The 12,951-nt window shown below is 43.6% G+C and overlaps 1 protein-coding gene across 1 annotated transcript in view; it reads left to right on the top strand.

Annotated features, from left to right (window-relative positions):
* Positions 1-12,951, top strand: part of kif26aa (kinesin family member 26Aa) — a 97,148-nt gene that overhangs the window by 31,400 nt on the left and 52,797 nt on the right. The window contains exons 4-5 of the mRNA XM_053675915.1: positions 6,284-6,757; positions 12,150-12,307. Coding sequence (XP_053531890.1) covers positions 6,284-6,757; positions 12,150-12,307 — 632 coding nt within the window. The remainder of the gene's footprint in view (positions 1-6,283; positions 6,758-12,149; positions 12,308-12,951) is intronic.

Raw genomic sequence — 12,951 nt, 5'->3', positions numbered from 1 at the left:
TCCCAAGTGCAAACATAACCCTAGCCCAGCAACTTTAATCCTAAACAGGTCTAACTTTCACCTAATCCCAAACTTAGGCAACACCTAACTCTCGCCAAATCCTTACTGTAGGCCAATACTACACTTAAGCAAACTTGAAATCTAGCTCAGTGCTAATCCTAGCCAAAATTTCACCCGGGATCAACCCAAAATGCAGCGTAACCCTAACCATAGGTGAACTATAACCCTCACCAAACCCTAAAACCATACTGTAACCCTGTACAGAGCTTGAACCCATAGCCTCCAGACCCTAGCCCAATCCTATCTCCAGTCACACTTTACTCTAGCTTAACCCTAACCCTAGCCCCAACTCTAACACCAGACTGACCCTAACACCAGTTCAACCCAAATCCTAGCCCAAACCTAACGCTAGGCAAATCCTAACTTTTCTCCAACCCTAATGCTAGCTTAACCCCATCCCTAACCCAAACGTCACACCGGCCCATACATAACATAGACCCACCAACCTTAATCTAACCCTAACCCTAATCCAACTCTATCCCAAGATCAACCATGACACCCTCTACCCAGACGCACACATCTGCAATCGGCAATATTTGCAGGAGCTTGCAGATTTTCCGCAGATTTGCGCCAAGACGTGTCATGTGACGTCACCACAACGCGCCGTATGACGTCACCGCAACACATGTTCAGCCAAATCTTCGAATCACGTGTGTCGAACATGAGTACAGCTGAAATCTGAGTACCTCTGAAAAGATCTCGTTTACCAACGGACATCACGGCGAAAGACCGCGCGAGACAATTTTCCGGAAATTGCGACTTCGACAATTTAAAACCTATCGCTCTATCTACCTTGACTTGTGTATTATGTTAACTTGAACTTGACCTTGAGCACTAGAAATGCCTTTGTGCCCTTGAGGTTGTTTTTACAATCATAAACCGTGTTTGTGTCGCGCTCACGCTCCAGGAGTTCAAGCCATTTCCAAATGCAGGCATTAATTATAATCCTGACCCCGCCCCTAATATTCCATCTGCCACCGCGCTTATAAAGGACAAACTCTGTTTATTGTGTGAAGTGGTCTGTGTTTTAGTGCGTAAGAAGCTGCAGTTCTCTCGCTTCCCAGACTCTTCGGGTTTAGTTGTGAACCAGTTCAGGCTTCGGTCAGACGTCTCAACATCACCACAAGGTAAAAACCCGTCTTGTATTTTGTGCTTCATCATCGACTGCTGGGCCACGTGAGATCGCGGCGGGGTGTAAACGGTCCGGATGATATCGCGTGAACCTCGTGATATTTCTGCAGTTTGTTCACTCAGAATCGAATAATCACACCGCAGTGCAAATTTGCAAACGGATACCAAGTGTGTAGAGACAGGTCTCTCATAAATGTATATATTCTTACATAATGTATACATTGCTTACTTTTATTGAGCTGCAGTACCGCTGGATGCGGAGGTTAACGCACAGGATGAACTGACGAAAAATAGAAAAAAGAAAACTGGTGAATCAGTTAAAGCACAGACAATGCTCTAGTGAATTATTTATTTATTTATTTATTATGTACAGCAAACCGGAGCATCAGAAGTACAGTATATAAGTGGAACATCATCACCAGCTTCCTTTTCTTCTTCTTCTTCATTTTGTTATTACATTTGTGTAATTAAAAAGCTGAAGTTTGTTTATTTGAATGCTTTCCTTTTCTTCATCCACATGCTTTCTTTTATTATTATTATTATTATTATTATTATTATTATTTATTTTTTTCCGTTGGAAAGCTTACACTCATCTCCCTGCTTTCTTTTTTTTCCTCTTGTATTTTCTTTTCGTTATTTTTGAAGGCTTATGCTTCTGCCTGCTTTGTTCTATTTTTTTTTTTTTTAAACTATTTTTAAGGAATTTAATTTAGTCTAACAGAACAGAAAATTGTCATTTACGTGTAATTTTCCTCTGGCTGCAGCGCAGATGAGGCAGTTAAGGGTGAAATTCAGCTACACTTTTGCTTCATACATCATTCGTCTTCTGCAGGGTTTATTAGAACAGATCTCTGCTTATGAAAACACACGAGCGTGTAGTACTTCATTTCATTTCTTTCCAGCAGTGTGGCATTTCCATGAACCTACAGAGATTCTCTTTCAAAGCCATAAGGATATTAATAGTAGGAAGACTTTGGATGACAGCACAGGAACAGGAAGTTTACAATGCTCACAGCTGGCATGGTATAGCCACCGTTCCCCACACTCCAGCCTCTCTATTGTGTTTTTCGCTGGCGGTGAAAAGAGCAGCACAGGAGGTGGATGCACCACTCAGTGGGGGATTTTTGACTGAAAAGCTTTCCAAAGTGTGCCTCGTTGTCCGTGGTCTCGTCTCTCAGAATGCAGGGGCTAGAGCAGACACCGGTGGGGCGGAGCCCCGGAGGCCCCGGCTCATTGAACACCACTGACTCATGAGTAATGAGCTTCTGACTTTCTGACCTCTGTTCCACACTAGCTCCAGAAGCTGTTTGGGAAAGCTGTTTTTGGCTGTGGAAGTGTGTGTGTGTGTGTGTGTGTGTGCATGTGTCTGTCTATATATTCTGGTAAGATGCTGTTTACCATAATGTTCCTGGCCTCTATAAAAAAAAAGTCACAAATTCTTGAAGCTCTGAATAATAAACTGGAACATTTGAGAACATTAAGGAGTGCAGGCGCTCTTAAAAAAAATTCCGAACACTTTACTGTAGGGGTTCTTTGGTTCTCCCTCCATTAATGTTCCTACAGTAACACGTTTTCCTATCAGAAACAGTTCCTTTTCTGGAACCCTTAAAGAACCCTTGAAGAACCCTTTTTTTCGAATCCCGTGTGTATTAACTGTGCGATAAGTGTGCGATACAAACTTCAAATTATTGCTCATTATAATATTCCTAACACCTTGAACCTGTCAGGTGCTCAGGCGCTTGGTAAAGTCAGAAAAAAGGCTTCTTCAAGGGTTCATTGGCTAAGTAAGGGTTCTTAGGCTCCAAAAATCTTTAGGCTTTTGCTAGTTGCCTGTAAAGCTTTTAAAGGTTCTCACAGGAAGACAACTTAAGAACCCTTAAGAAAGAAATCGGCTTGAAGTGGTCCCTGGGATAACTACCCAGGGGGATGCGAGCTTGACTGTGGTGAAAAAGAAGTAAAAGCTTAATTCTGGATTTTACAAAAGGGCTTAAAAGAAACCTGTTTTACTCAGAAATACATTGTTACAGTTATTATTTATTTTTTTTTAAAGAAAGCCTGATGATTGACTTTTCTTGCTTGTTGTACAGTTACGTAATGATATGTTATTTTTATTCATGTCATGCATCCTGGAATAATAATGAAATCCCTTAAAGCTCCATTATTGACTGACCTTTTAAAGCCCATTCATCAAAATGTCTTTTGTCTCACTTTTGAAAGCCACGTTATAAAGACATGTATTGATTCCATCCAAACATGAACAGTAGGTAACATGTCTCGGGTATAGGCCGTGCTGGAAGGTTCAGCTCTAACAGGTTGTGATGCATGCCGTTATGGTTGAAGCAGATTGCAGACGTCTGGCATGCTGGCTTTATTCTGACTCCCCTACAGTGCACTCCAGACAAAAGCACTCAATAACCACGACTCCTCGGCCCGCCCTGTTACTCGCGAACACCAACAGCGGGGGAATAGCAATACATCACAATATGGTGTTTAGCTATGTCTGTGGATGGAGGAAAGCGGGCTTTTTTCAGCATTTCAATCATGAATTTGTCTACAGTGTGGAGTAATTTAGACTGGGTAGGAATGGACAGATCAGATATGAGGAAGCTGAATGTCATCAGATATTTAGTCCTGCTACTTTTTTGCTTGGCTGAAGATCCAGCAGTTAGCACTGGGGCGTTGGTGTGGGTAGAGCAGATCAAATGGAGTAAAAACACCAAAACTACATTATGTATTTATCCTTAAAGGTCCCGTGTAAACCAATAACACATTGCCTTCGTAGTTAACTTTGAGTATCTATGATAGGGTACGCGTGTAAAGCAAAAGTGGGCGTGGCCTAAAATTACTTTAATCAATGTCAGAAATCACTTCCTGTTAAAATGACTTCAGCATTAATGTTATTTTTCTCTCATCCGATTAAGGTTATAAATGTTTGCATTTTGTCCCGTTACTTTAGGTCAGGATATATATTTCAAAAGAAATATTTCAGTTCAAGAACTGCAACATAAAATAGAAAATCTCAAAACGGAACCACAGGAAAGGTTTTCCCCGGCCACTACACGCTACATTCCTCCAGTGTTTCTTAACTGATTTCGGCCTGTGACTCCATTTTAATGGCCGAAATTGAATTAATAGCTTAGGCTAGAAGGTTAGGTTCAAAATGTTTTTATTATTTTAAAAAAAATTTCACAATACTCCACAATAACAGCTGGCCAAAATCTCCAGATTGAGAACCTATGAACGATTTCTGTGAGTGAAACACTTAAATAGAATGTTTTATTTCTTTTCTCTATTGAATGTAAATGGTGCACTTCTATAGCGCTTTTATCCAAAGCGCTTTACACTGTGTCTCATTCACACACTCACACACCAGTGGTAGCAGAGCTGCCATGCAAGGCGCTAACTTGCCAGCGGGAGCAACTCGGGGTTCAGCGTCTTGCTCAAGGACACTTCAACATGTGGAGTCACGTGGGCCGGGAATCGAACCGCCAGCCCTACGGTTAGTGGACAACCCGCTCTACCACCTGATCCACAGACGCCCCAGTGGCTAGCTTTAGAGTGTAAACAGGTTCTCTCTTCTCCCTGCCTTTGCACATATTCATAACTTCTTTTGTATCTGACTTTTCTCACAAGTGAGAGAAGTCAGATACAAATCAAGCTAGGTGCCTGATTTGATTATTTATTTATTTTCCTCTTGCTCCTTGCTCGGCTTTTCTGCAGCCCTAAGATCAACTAGACATCTCTGTGGAAATCTGCACAGCAACACTGCTAGGATGTAATACTGATAGTGTCCTTATATCTGAACCAAAACGTGCATAGAAATGATTAAATTCCTAAGCTAGTGACCTTTCCGTGCAGATAGCACCTGACATTTTCTGCTAATGTGAGGTTTCTGGGGTTATTACAGTTAAACAGATTCCATGGGCCTAATTTATCTGATCTCTTTGCTTGTCTAACAGTTTTATTCACATCTTACTCAGCCACCCTATAAAGATCATCTTCTACTGATTTACAAGCAGAGTTTCCAGTCTTCCTTTGCTTTATTTTATTAGCATTATTGGCTTTGGGTGTTGAAGGAAGGCTTAAAATGGGGGTGTGGACAACCAATGTCTAACCAAATAGAACAAGGGGGTGTGAAACACCAAGTCTGTCAAATGATTAGGATAAGGGCTGTGGACCATTAACACCTAATCAATTAGGCCAAGGGGGAGTGGACCAGTAATATTTACTCAAATAGGGCAAGCAGCTGGGGGTGGCTTAGTGGTTAGCCTCACACCTCCAGAGTCTGGGGTTCGAGTACCACTGTGTGTGGAGTTTGCATGTTCTCCCCGTGCTGCGGGGGTTTCCTCCGGGTACTCCGGTTTCCTCCCCCAGTCCAAAGACATGCATGGTAGGCTGATTGCCGTGTCTAAAGTGTCCGTAGTGTATCAATGCGTGTGTGAGTGTGTATGTGATCGTGCCCTGCGATGGACTGGCACCCTGTCCTGGGTGTACCTGGACAGGGTTGATGGATGGATGGATGGCGAGCAGCTGTGGACCATCAACAGCCCATAATACATATTGACCAAAAAACATAATTGCTGATCACATATACACAGTGAAACTCTTTTCTTCGCATACTCCAGCATGTCAGGAAGCTGGGGTCAGAGCGCAGGGTCGGCCATGATATAGCGCCCCCTGGAGCAGAGAGGGTTAAGGGCCTTGTTCAAGGGCCCAACAGTGGCAGCTTGGCAGTGCTGGGGCTTGAACCCCCGGCCTTCTGACCAGTAACCCAGAGCCTTAACTGCCAAGCCTCCACTGCCCCATACACAATACATATGTCCATAGAAAATGTTTATATAATCACTGACATACATGTGAATGGTTGCAAAGTGTCAAAATGTCAACAATAGGGTTCCTCAAGGGTTCTTTGCATGGTTAGTGGTTCTTTCTCTCTAAAGGGATCTACATTGATCTACTTCCTGAAAGGCAAATCTTCTTGTGTAAGGTTTTATATAAAAACATAGGGGTTCATTTAAAACAATGCCAACCACATTTCTTCAGGACTTCAGAACCTTTAACTCTAATTATATCTTCTCTTTATTTTTTGCAGGACCCACGTTTTGCAGGCCTCCTTCTCGATAAACTCCAGGCTCTAGAATGGCCTCCAAGGGGTCAGGGTGCTGAAAGCTGCTGTGACATGTGTGGAACTCCTCTGCACCAGCTACGACGTTTGGCTCTTCACTCAGCCCTGGGACTGGCTCTTGATGGAACCCCTAACCTGCAGTCTGGACCTTTCTCTGGCCTGCTAGCACCTCACCAAAGTGCATCCTCACAGAGACCCTCCTGGGTGAACCAGGGTTCCTCATCTGCTACCATACGACAACCCTCGAGGTACCACGTTGAACCAGTGGCTGGTATCCAGAATAAGGAAATGGGCTGGATCAAGTCTGGAGCTGCTGGCATGGACATAAAGCCGAGCTGCCATGCTACTGTCACTCCATTACCCACCTACGCTCAGCAGTATCTGGAGGGGGTGTGGAGTGTGACAACCATCAGTAGAGCCCATCAGCAACAACAATCGCAGGTAAGAACCAGAACTGCAAGTAGGAACATCTGTCCAATCTGGACAAGGAGGTGTCCTGTTAATCATCCTTTCTTTTTCTTCTTGCACCAACATTTGGGTGTTCTATCACAGTGCATGTGCTTTGGTCTGGAGGGGGTTGTAAAAGTCACTGATCAATCACAGCCCTAAGCTATACTTAGGGGCGTGTCTATAAGTCAGGATCACACACTTTCCACATGCTGATACAAAAAGAGTACATGCTGGGTACTCGGAAGAGGAACTTATTAACAGCCCAACTTACAAGCATTGTGTACGATACGAAACCTGTGACTCTTCGTGACCAGGGGTAATAGAGCCATTGTAAAGCTTCATATCCTCCCAAGGCTGAAATGCTGGTTTCCACTCACTCCCTCCACGTGGCCTTGTTTTATACAGCTCAGAGGTTAAACACACTGTTTTATCAGGAGTCAGGTTCAGCTGTAGTTTTACATAATAGAGTCCTTCAGCAAAGGCTAATGGGATTAAACTTAAACACCTCAGCAAAAATATTACTAAGGTCAAATAACTGTCATGGTAAAGCGTTCAGCTGTGTGACACACCATCTATCCAGGAGAAAAACATCTGAATGAGAGAAACTTTTTTTGGTGTATTTTCATAAATCATAAAATGTTGTAAAATAAAATAAAATAAGACGTCAGAGTTGGTCACATGAACTGTAGATCAAAAGATTCTCAAGTCACACTTGAACTGAAATCCCGTAATGAAGTAAGGTCCTACTTAGGGAAAAAAATAAAGATTTGCATTTTTTTCCTGAGTGTCCAATAATCCATTAATCAGCTGTGGTGGTGAATTCTTAACAACTAATATTAATATTTAATGAAAAGCGTTTCCCGTGGTCTGCTGACTGAGGGACTTAACATTAGTTCGGAATCATTATTCAGTGGATTAGAAGAGAAGGATGGGAGAACGTCAATAACTATAACCCTACCCATAACCCTAAAAACTGGAACAACTGAAGAAGGCAGGAGACGAGAGTGTGTGTTGAAGCTCATTATGAACTCAGCAGTTTATCAGGCCAAACATTTACAGATATAGAAATGAACAGGGCGGCAGGTGCACGTTGGAGAAATTATTATTATTATTATTTTTTTTTTTTTACCTTTTACGGTAGACCATTATGAATGATCAGGGTTTCCATGGAGACATCAAATCTGAACTTTATCATGTATACGCACTCGTCTAACAGCTTGTGGCCATATTGATTTATTTTTTTGGCAGGTTGGTTGTCATGATGCTCTGTGGGTTGATCGTGTGCATGAAGTACAACACCCGAACAGCAAAACAGATTTTATTCACAATATAACAACAAAACATAACCATCTTCAACTACTAAATGTATTTTGTGCATGAGCAGTCACTTCACGTCCCGTCACAAGGCGACAAATTCACAGGCGGAAGCAGTTTTCGTACATTTGGTGTTACAGAGGTGATGTTGAGGTGCAAGCACACCAGTAAGGTTCTCACAGGGACGGAAAAGCAATTAGACCTTGAGATTTTTTTTCAGCTTTGGGTCAGAGTAGGTTGTTAGTTTGGATGCTGAAGGATGTTTGCACCAAGACAGCTGCTGAGAGGAGACCTGCTGAGGAATTTCAAGTGAGACACACAGGCAGGTTTGTCTGTGCTTCAGGATAAGCCTCACGTCTTAATTGTCAGCTCTGCAGTCAAATAACTCCTCGTCTCCCAGGCTGGCTAAATTAGAGCGCTGAAGTGCCCGAGTCGAGGCTGGTGTGAAGGTCGGGAGGGAGCCAGGATGGCAAATTGTAAACAGATGGCACAGCGGCCTTACCGCAGGGTAAAAACGGCACCTGACGTCCATCTGGGACTGTTTTAACCCGCCACTGCTCTGATGCTGTAAAGGACAGGATCTGAATATTTGCTCTTTCGTTTATCCTGTAGCAATAATAACAACGGAGAGAAGCTCGGATGCAGTGTGACACAGCAACATCTAAAGAACTTAAAGGAATATGCTAATCTTTTATTTATTTATTTATTTATTTATTTATTTATTTATTGTAATGTCTACCTAAGGCATCATAGTGGCAGGGTGGATAGCGTTACCATGTGGGTTTCCTCCACCTCCTAAAAAAACATGTCGGTAGGTGGATTGGTGACGCTAAATCACCCCTAGCCGTGAATGCATGTGTGTGTGCGTGTGTGTTCTGCTCTGTGATGGACTGGTGTACCATTCAGGGTCTATTCCCAACTCATGCTCAGCGTTCCTGGGACGGACTCTGGATTTTCCGAGACCCTGACCAGGACAAAGAGTTTAATGAAGATGAACGATGCGCTTGTTGGGATGGTCAACACAATTTCTCAGCCCAAAGAGGAAGTGAAATGACCAGCAACATGAACACGGGTCCAGTAATCAGCTATAAAGCAGTCAGTCTGAGATTTAGCAAAATGGTCGCAGATTTTCCACAGATTTGGGCGACATCATCACAGCGGGCATTCAGCCAACCCTCTCTTCCGTTCAAGTGCGTCGAACACGAGTACACCTAAAAGGTCTCCTTTACCAAACAGACATCACCGGGAAAGACCGTGCAAAACTATTCCGTGCGATTGCAGTTTCGCCAAATTGAGTACGCCGATTCTACGCACTGATAAACTATCGTTAACGCAGCTCTCTCTCTCTCTCTCTGTCTCTCTCTCTCGACGTTAATAAGACAAAAAAACAACACAAAACATAAACTGAAGATGTCAGAAAACGTAAAGGTACAGTTTTAGCTCTGACTAAAGCGCTGACACTGGAGACTCCTTCCGTAAATGTTACACAAACATCTCCGTACCTCGCCAGATCAGTGATTTTTTAAAATCCTTTTCCATGAAAGTCCCCGTGAACGATCTGTTACTATAGAAACGATAACGTATTCGAACCAGCGCATGAACAATAAACCCGTGATTTGCGGCTGCGCCACTCTCAGAGCTGCTGTTATGCAAGACTAATCAACACCTCCTGACCAATCACGATCCAGGATTCAGCAGCGCTGTTGGATAATACGAGTTAAAGATAAAGAAGAAGAAAGTGAGGTGGATCTATAGATGTTTGTATAGAAGACAGAGTGTGTGTGATGGTTATTAAAGAGTCTAATGTTTATTAATTGTCTGTAATTTTGTTGTGTAATTAGCTGTGATGAATACACCGCCATTTCCGAAATGAATATTCATCTAGCACAGCCTTTATCAGTCCACACCAACTCTCTCTCTCTCTCTCTCTCTCTCTCTCTCTCTCTCCCCTGGGCTTCCTGAGATGTTTTAACACACGTTCAAATTAATTAGGAGAAAAAGGAGCCGTCCATTGTGAACTAGACACGTCCGTCCCTGCTGCGCGCTAATGGCAGACTCAGACATGAGGATGTAATTACTGAGAGAGAAACGAATTGTGAATTAGTGTGCTCAGCCGCACTCTGGTACGAGGGGTCTTATTTCTACCACCACGTGAGCGCGTCAGATTCTTCCGCCCTCGTTATCTCTCCGTCAAGCTGTCAGAAGAAGATCACGGCTCTGCCGTTCCCGTCACGGCTTCCTGTTTCAGCTGCTTGCCATGCAGAGAAATGTGAAGATGACATGTCATGCTTTTGTGTGCGTGTGTGGTTTGTTCCGTATTATATAACGTATGCCGGTTGTACGTGGGGCAGGTTCCTAATGCATGCGTGAGGTGTGTACGTGAGAGGCGTGTACCGATGGTTCGAGAACCAATTTTGCGGATGATATCGCGTCACGAGCGAGGTCAGCTCTGAAGGTCCTTTGATGATGTTATCAGTCGCCTGCAGTAGCTTAAAGATTTAGTAAGGTGAAAGCAAGAGTGATAGCACCAGGTAGAAAAGCTGGGATTAGAGCTGGGATTCTTTTTGATCAATTCTTTTGAGAGAGAGAGAGAGATGGATGAGATTTCACTGAGACTGTGGAAGTGAATTTCGCTAACCCTGCCTTCACACAAGCAAAGCAACAGGCGACCTTTCATTTCCTTTGTACGAGTGTGACACAGAGCCGCAATTTCAGCTTTAGACCAGCTTTAGTGCCACATTCACACTGAAAACTGGACGGGCCACACCCACGAGCAACAACAGCAGCAGACAAAACATATTTACAACAGACAAATGACATTCCACGCTAGCAAGACCTGTCACTCGCTAGTGTTTACATAGGGTCGGGGAGTTTTCCCGTCCCTCCAGGATCCGGCGACTTTGCGATGGCGGAAATGATCTGTCGCTTGCGGTTTTTCAAAACGACGGCGGATTTTCCGCAGATTCGGGCCGAGACACGTCACGTGACGTCGTCACGACAAAGCACTCTTCGATTAACGTGCGTCGAAACGCGAGTACAGCTCTCGTTTACCAACAAACAGCTCCGTGAAAGGCCATTTCGCGCAATTGTGATCCGAGTAGTTTGCCGCAAAAAAAAAAGCACAAAAATCTCCATAAATTGCATCGTGCGTTTAAAAAAAAACAAAAGCCGCACCAAAATCGAGCATTTTTGGCCACGACAATCACATGAAAACTCCTGTACGGACCGGTCTTCCTCACCCCTGTTGCGGCGGGTTTCTTCACTAGGGATCTAAATCTCCTAAATTGCTTTACAAATAATAAGATTTGGGGAAATATGAGACACAGCGGTATATATACTATACGAGATTACCGTTGCTTTATCTCTTATCTGATAACTTGCATGGGCTCGCCAATGTTTGAATAAAAACGTAAAAGTATAACTGAAAAAAGCTCAAGATCTCCAGATTAGACCACAGTGATGCTTGCATTGCCCTGTCGTGGTTTAATCTCTCTAATACGTTGAGTGCTAGAACTCGTGCTAACTACGTTAAGTGCTCGTTTAGTCAATATTTCCCATTGACCTCTGCCAGGACTTCGTCTGTGAAATCACATCGATCTTCCAGAAGACTAGCTTACGGCAGCTGCCCCTTCCCCGTGGCTCGGCTTTGAGATTATACTTGGAGAAACGCTTCTGCAATACCTCTGATGTTTCCTCTCTGAGGCTGAGTTTTCTCACCATAGCCACTTTCAGAGTCTTTCCTGCATGTTCCTTCATGTTCCTGATGTGGTACACAGAGTACACATCACTGTTCATCCCTCAAAGTCTGAGTCACGCATGATTTCAGCTTAAGCAGCTGTATAACCTGGATATTCTGAACGTGAGCACCTTTCTCCACGTATATACTGATGTCACTTTTGAGCGTAAAGTCCCCGTGAAGTGCCTTGAAACGTGTAGCGTTATTCGATGTGTTGATGTGACTTCCACTGAAACAGGAAGTCAAGGCCAAGGACTAAACGGCAGACCTCTAAAATCATTTCTTCACCTGAAAAATTTGTGTTCGTTAGCGTCTGTTCTATTTCCTCTACAGAGTCTGGCTCCAGACGAGGACAGCGGGGCTCCCGAAACTTCACGTTCTAGCCGAGTCAGTGCTATTCCCTCCATCGCTCTGAAAGGGAACAGCCGGAGCAGCCGGGTGACATCTCCACCTCCGGCTCAAAGCTGCTCTGCGGCCTCGTTCTTCCTCAGGTAAGCCCAGAAACATACTTTTTTTATCTCATCTTATGTTCGTACGACAGTGCAGTTCTTGGATCAAACCTTGGCTGAACGTCATTTTAATCACACTCAGAGGCTTTGATAGATGACTTGATGCTAGACGGATTTTCTCCGAATCCTGATGACAGCACTTCCTTGAAAAAAAAAGTAACCCTAACCCTAAGAGTTACTCAGTAGCGATTTCTAAAACTAATTTGATGGAGGGCCTACAGTATATATGAGCTTATTTCATTCATAGCACCAGCTTTGCACCGATCACTTCTGATTAGAGCAAGACAGCGTGCCTCTCCCAGAACATGTGCACTGCGCTGGCGAGCTAGCTAACTTAGCTAACTTAGCTCTTGTTGGTGGTTGTCATAATAATGTTCTATTTTGACACTTTCAGCTGCTGATCTTAAATAAATATACACGGAGATGCTCAAACCCAACTCCTGTCAACCATTAACAAACCATCAGCTAGCTAGCTAATCAGGAAGCTAGGATAACACATGCCCAGTCTGCATACTCGTGTATAAACTGCGTTGTTCTTGCTCCTAAGACATTTTAGTCATTTCGTGAGCATTACAGGAATCCAGTGACTTGGATTAGCAGCACCCAACCGATCAAGATGTCTCTAC

The sequence above is a fragment of the Ictalurus punctatus genome, chromosome 25 (assembly GCF_001660625.3).
Source record: "Ictalurus punctatus breed USDA103 chromosome 25, Coco_2.0, whole genome shotgun sequence".
Lineage (NCBI taxonomy): Eukaryota > Metazoa > Chordata > Actinopteri > Siluriformes > Ictaluridae > Ictalurus > Ictalurus punctatus.
This window is presented reverse-complemented; position numbering and strand designations above follow the sequence as displayed.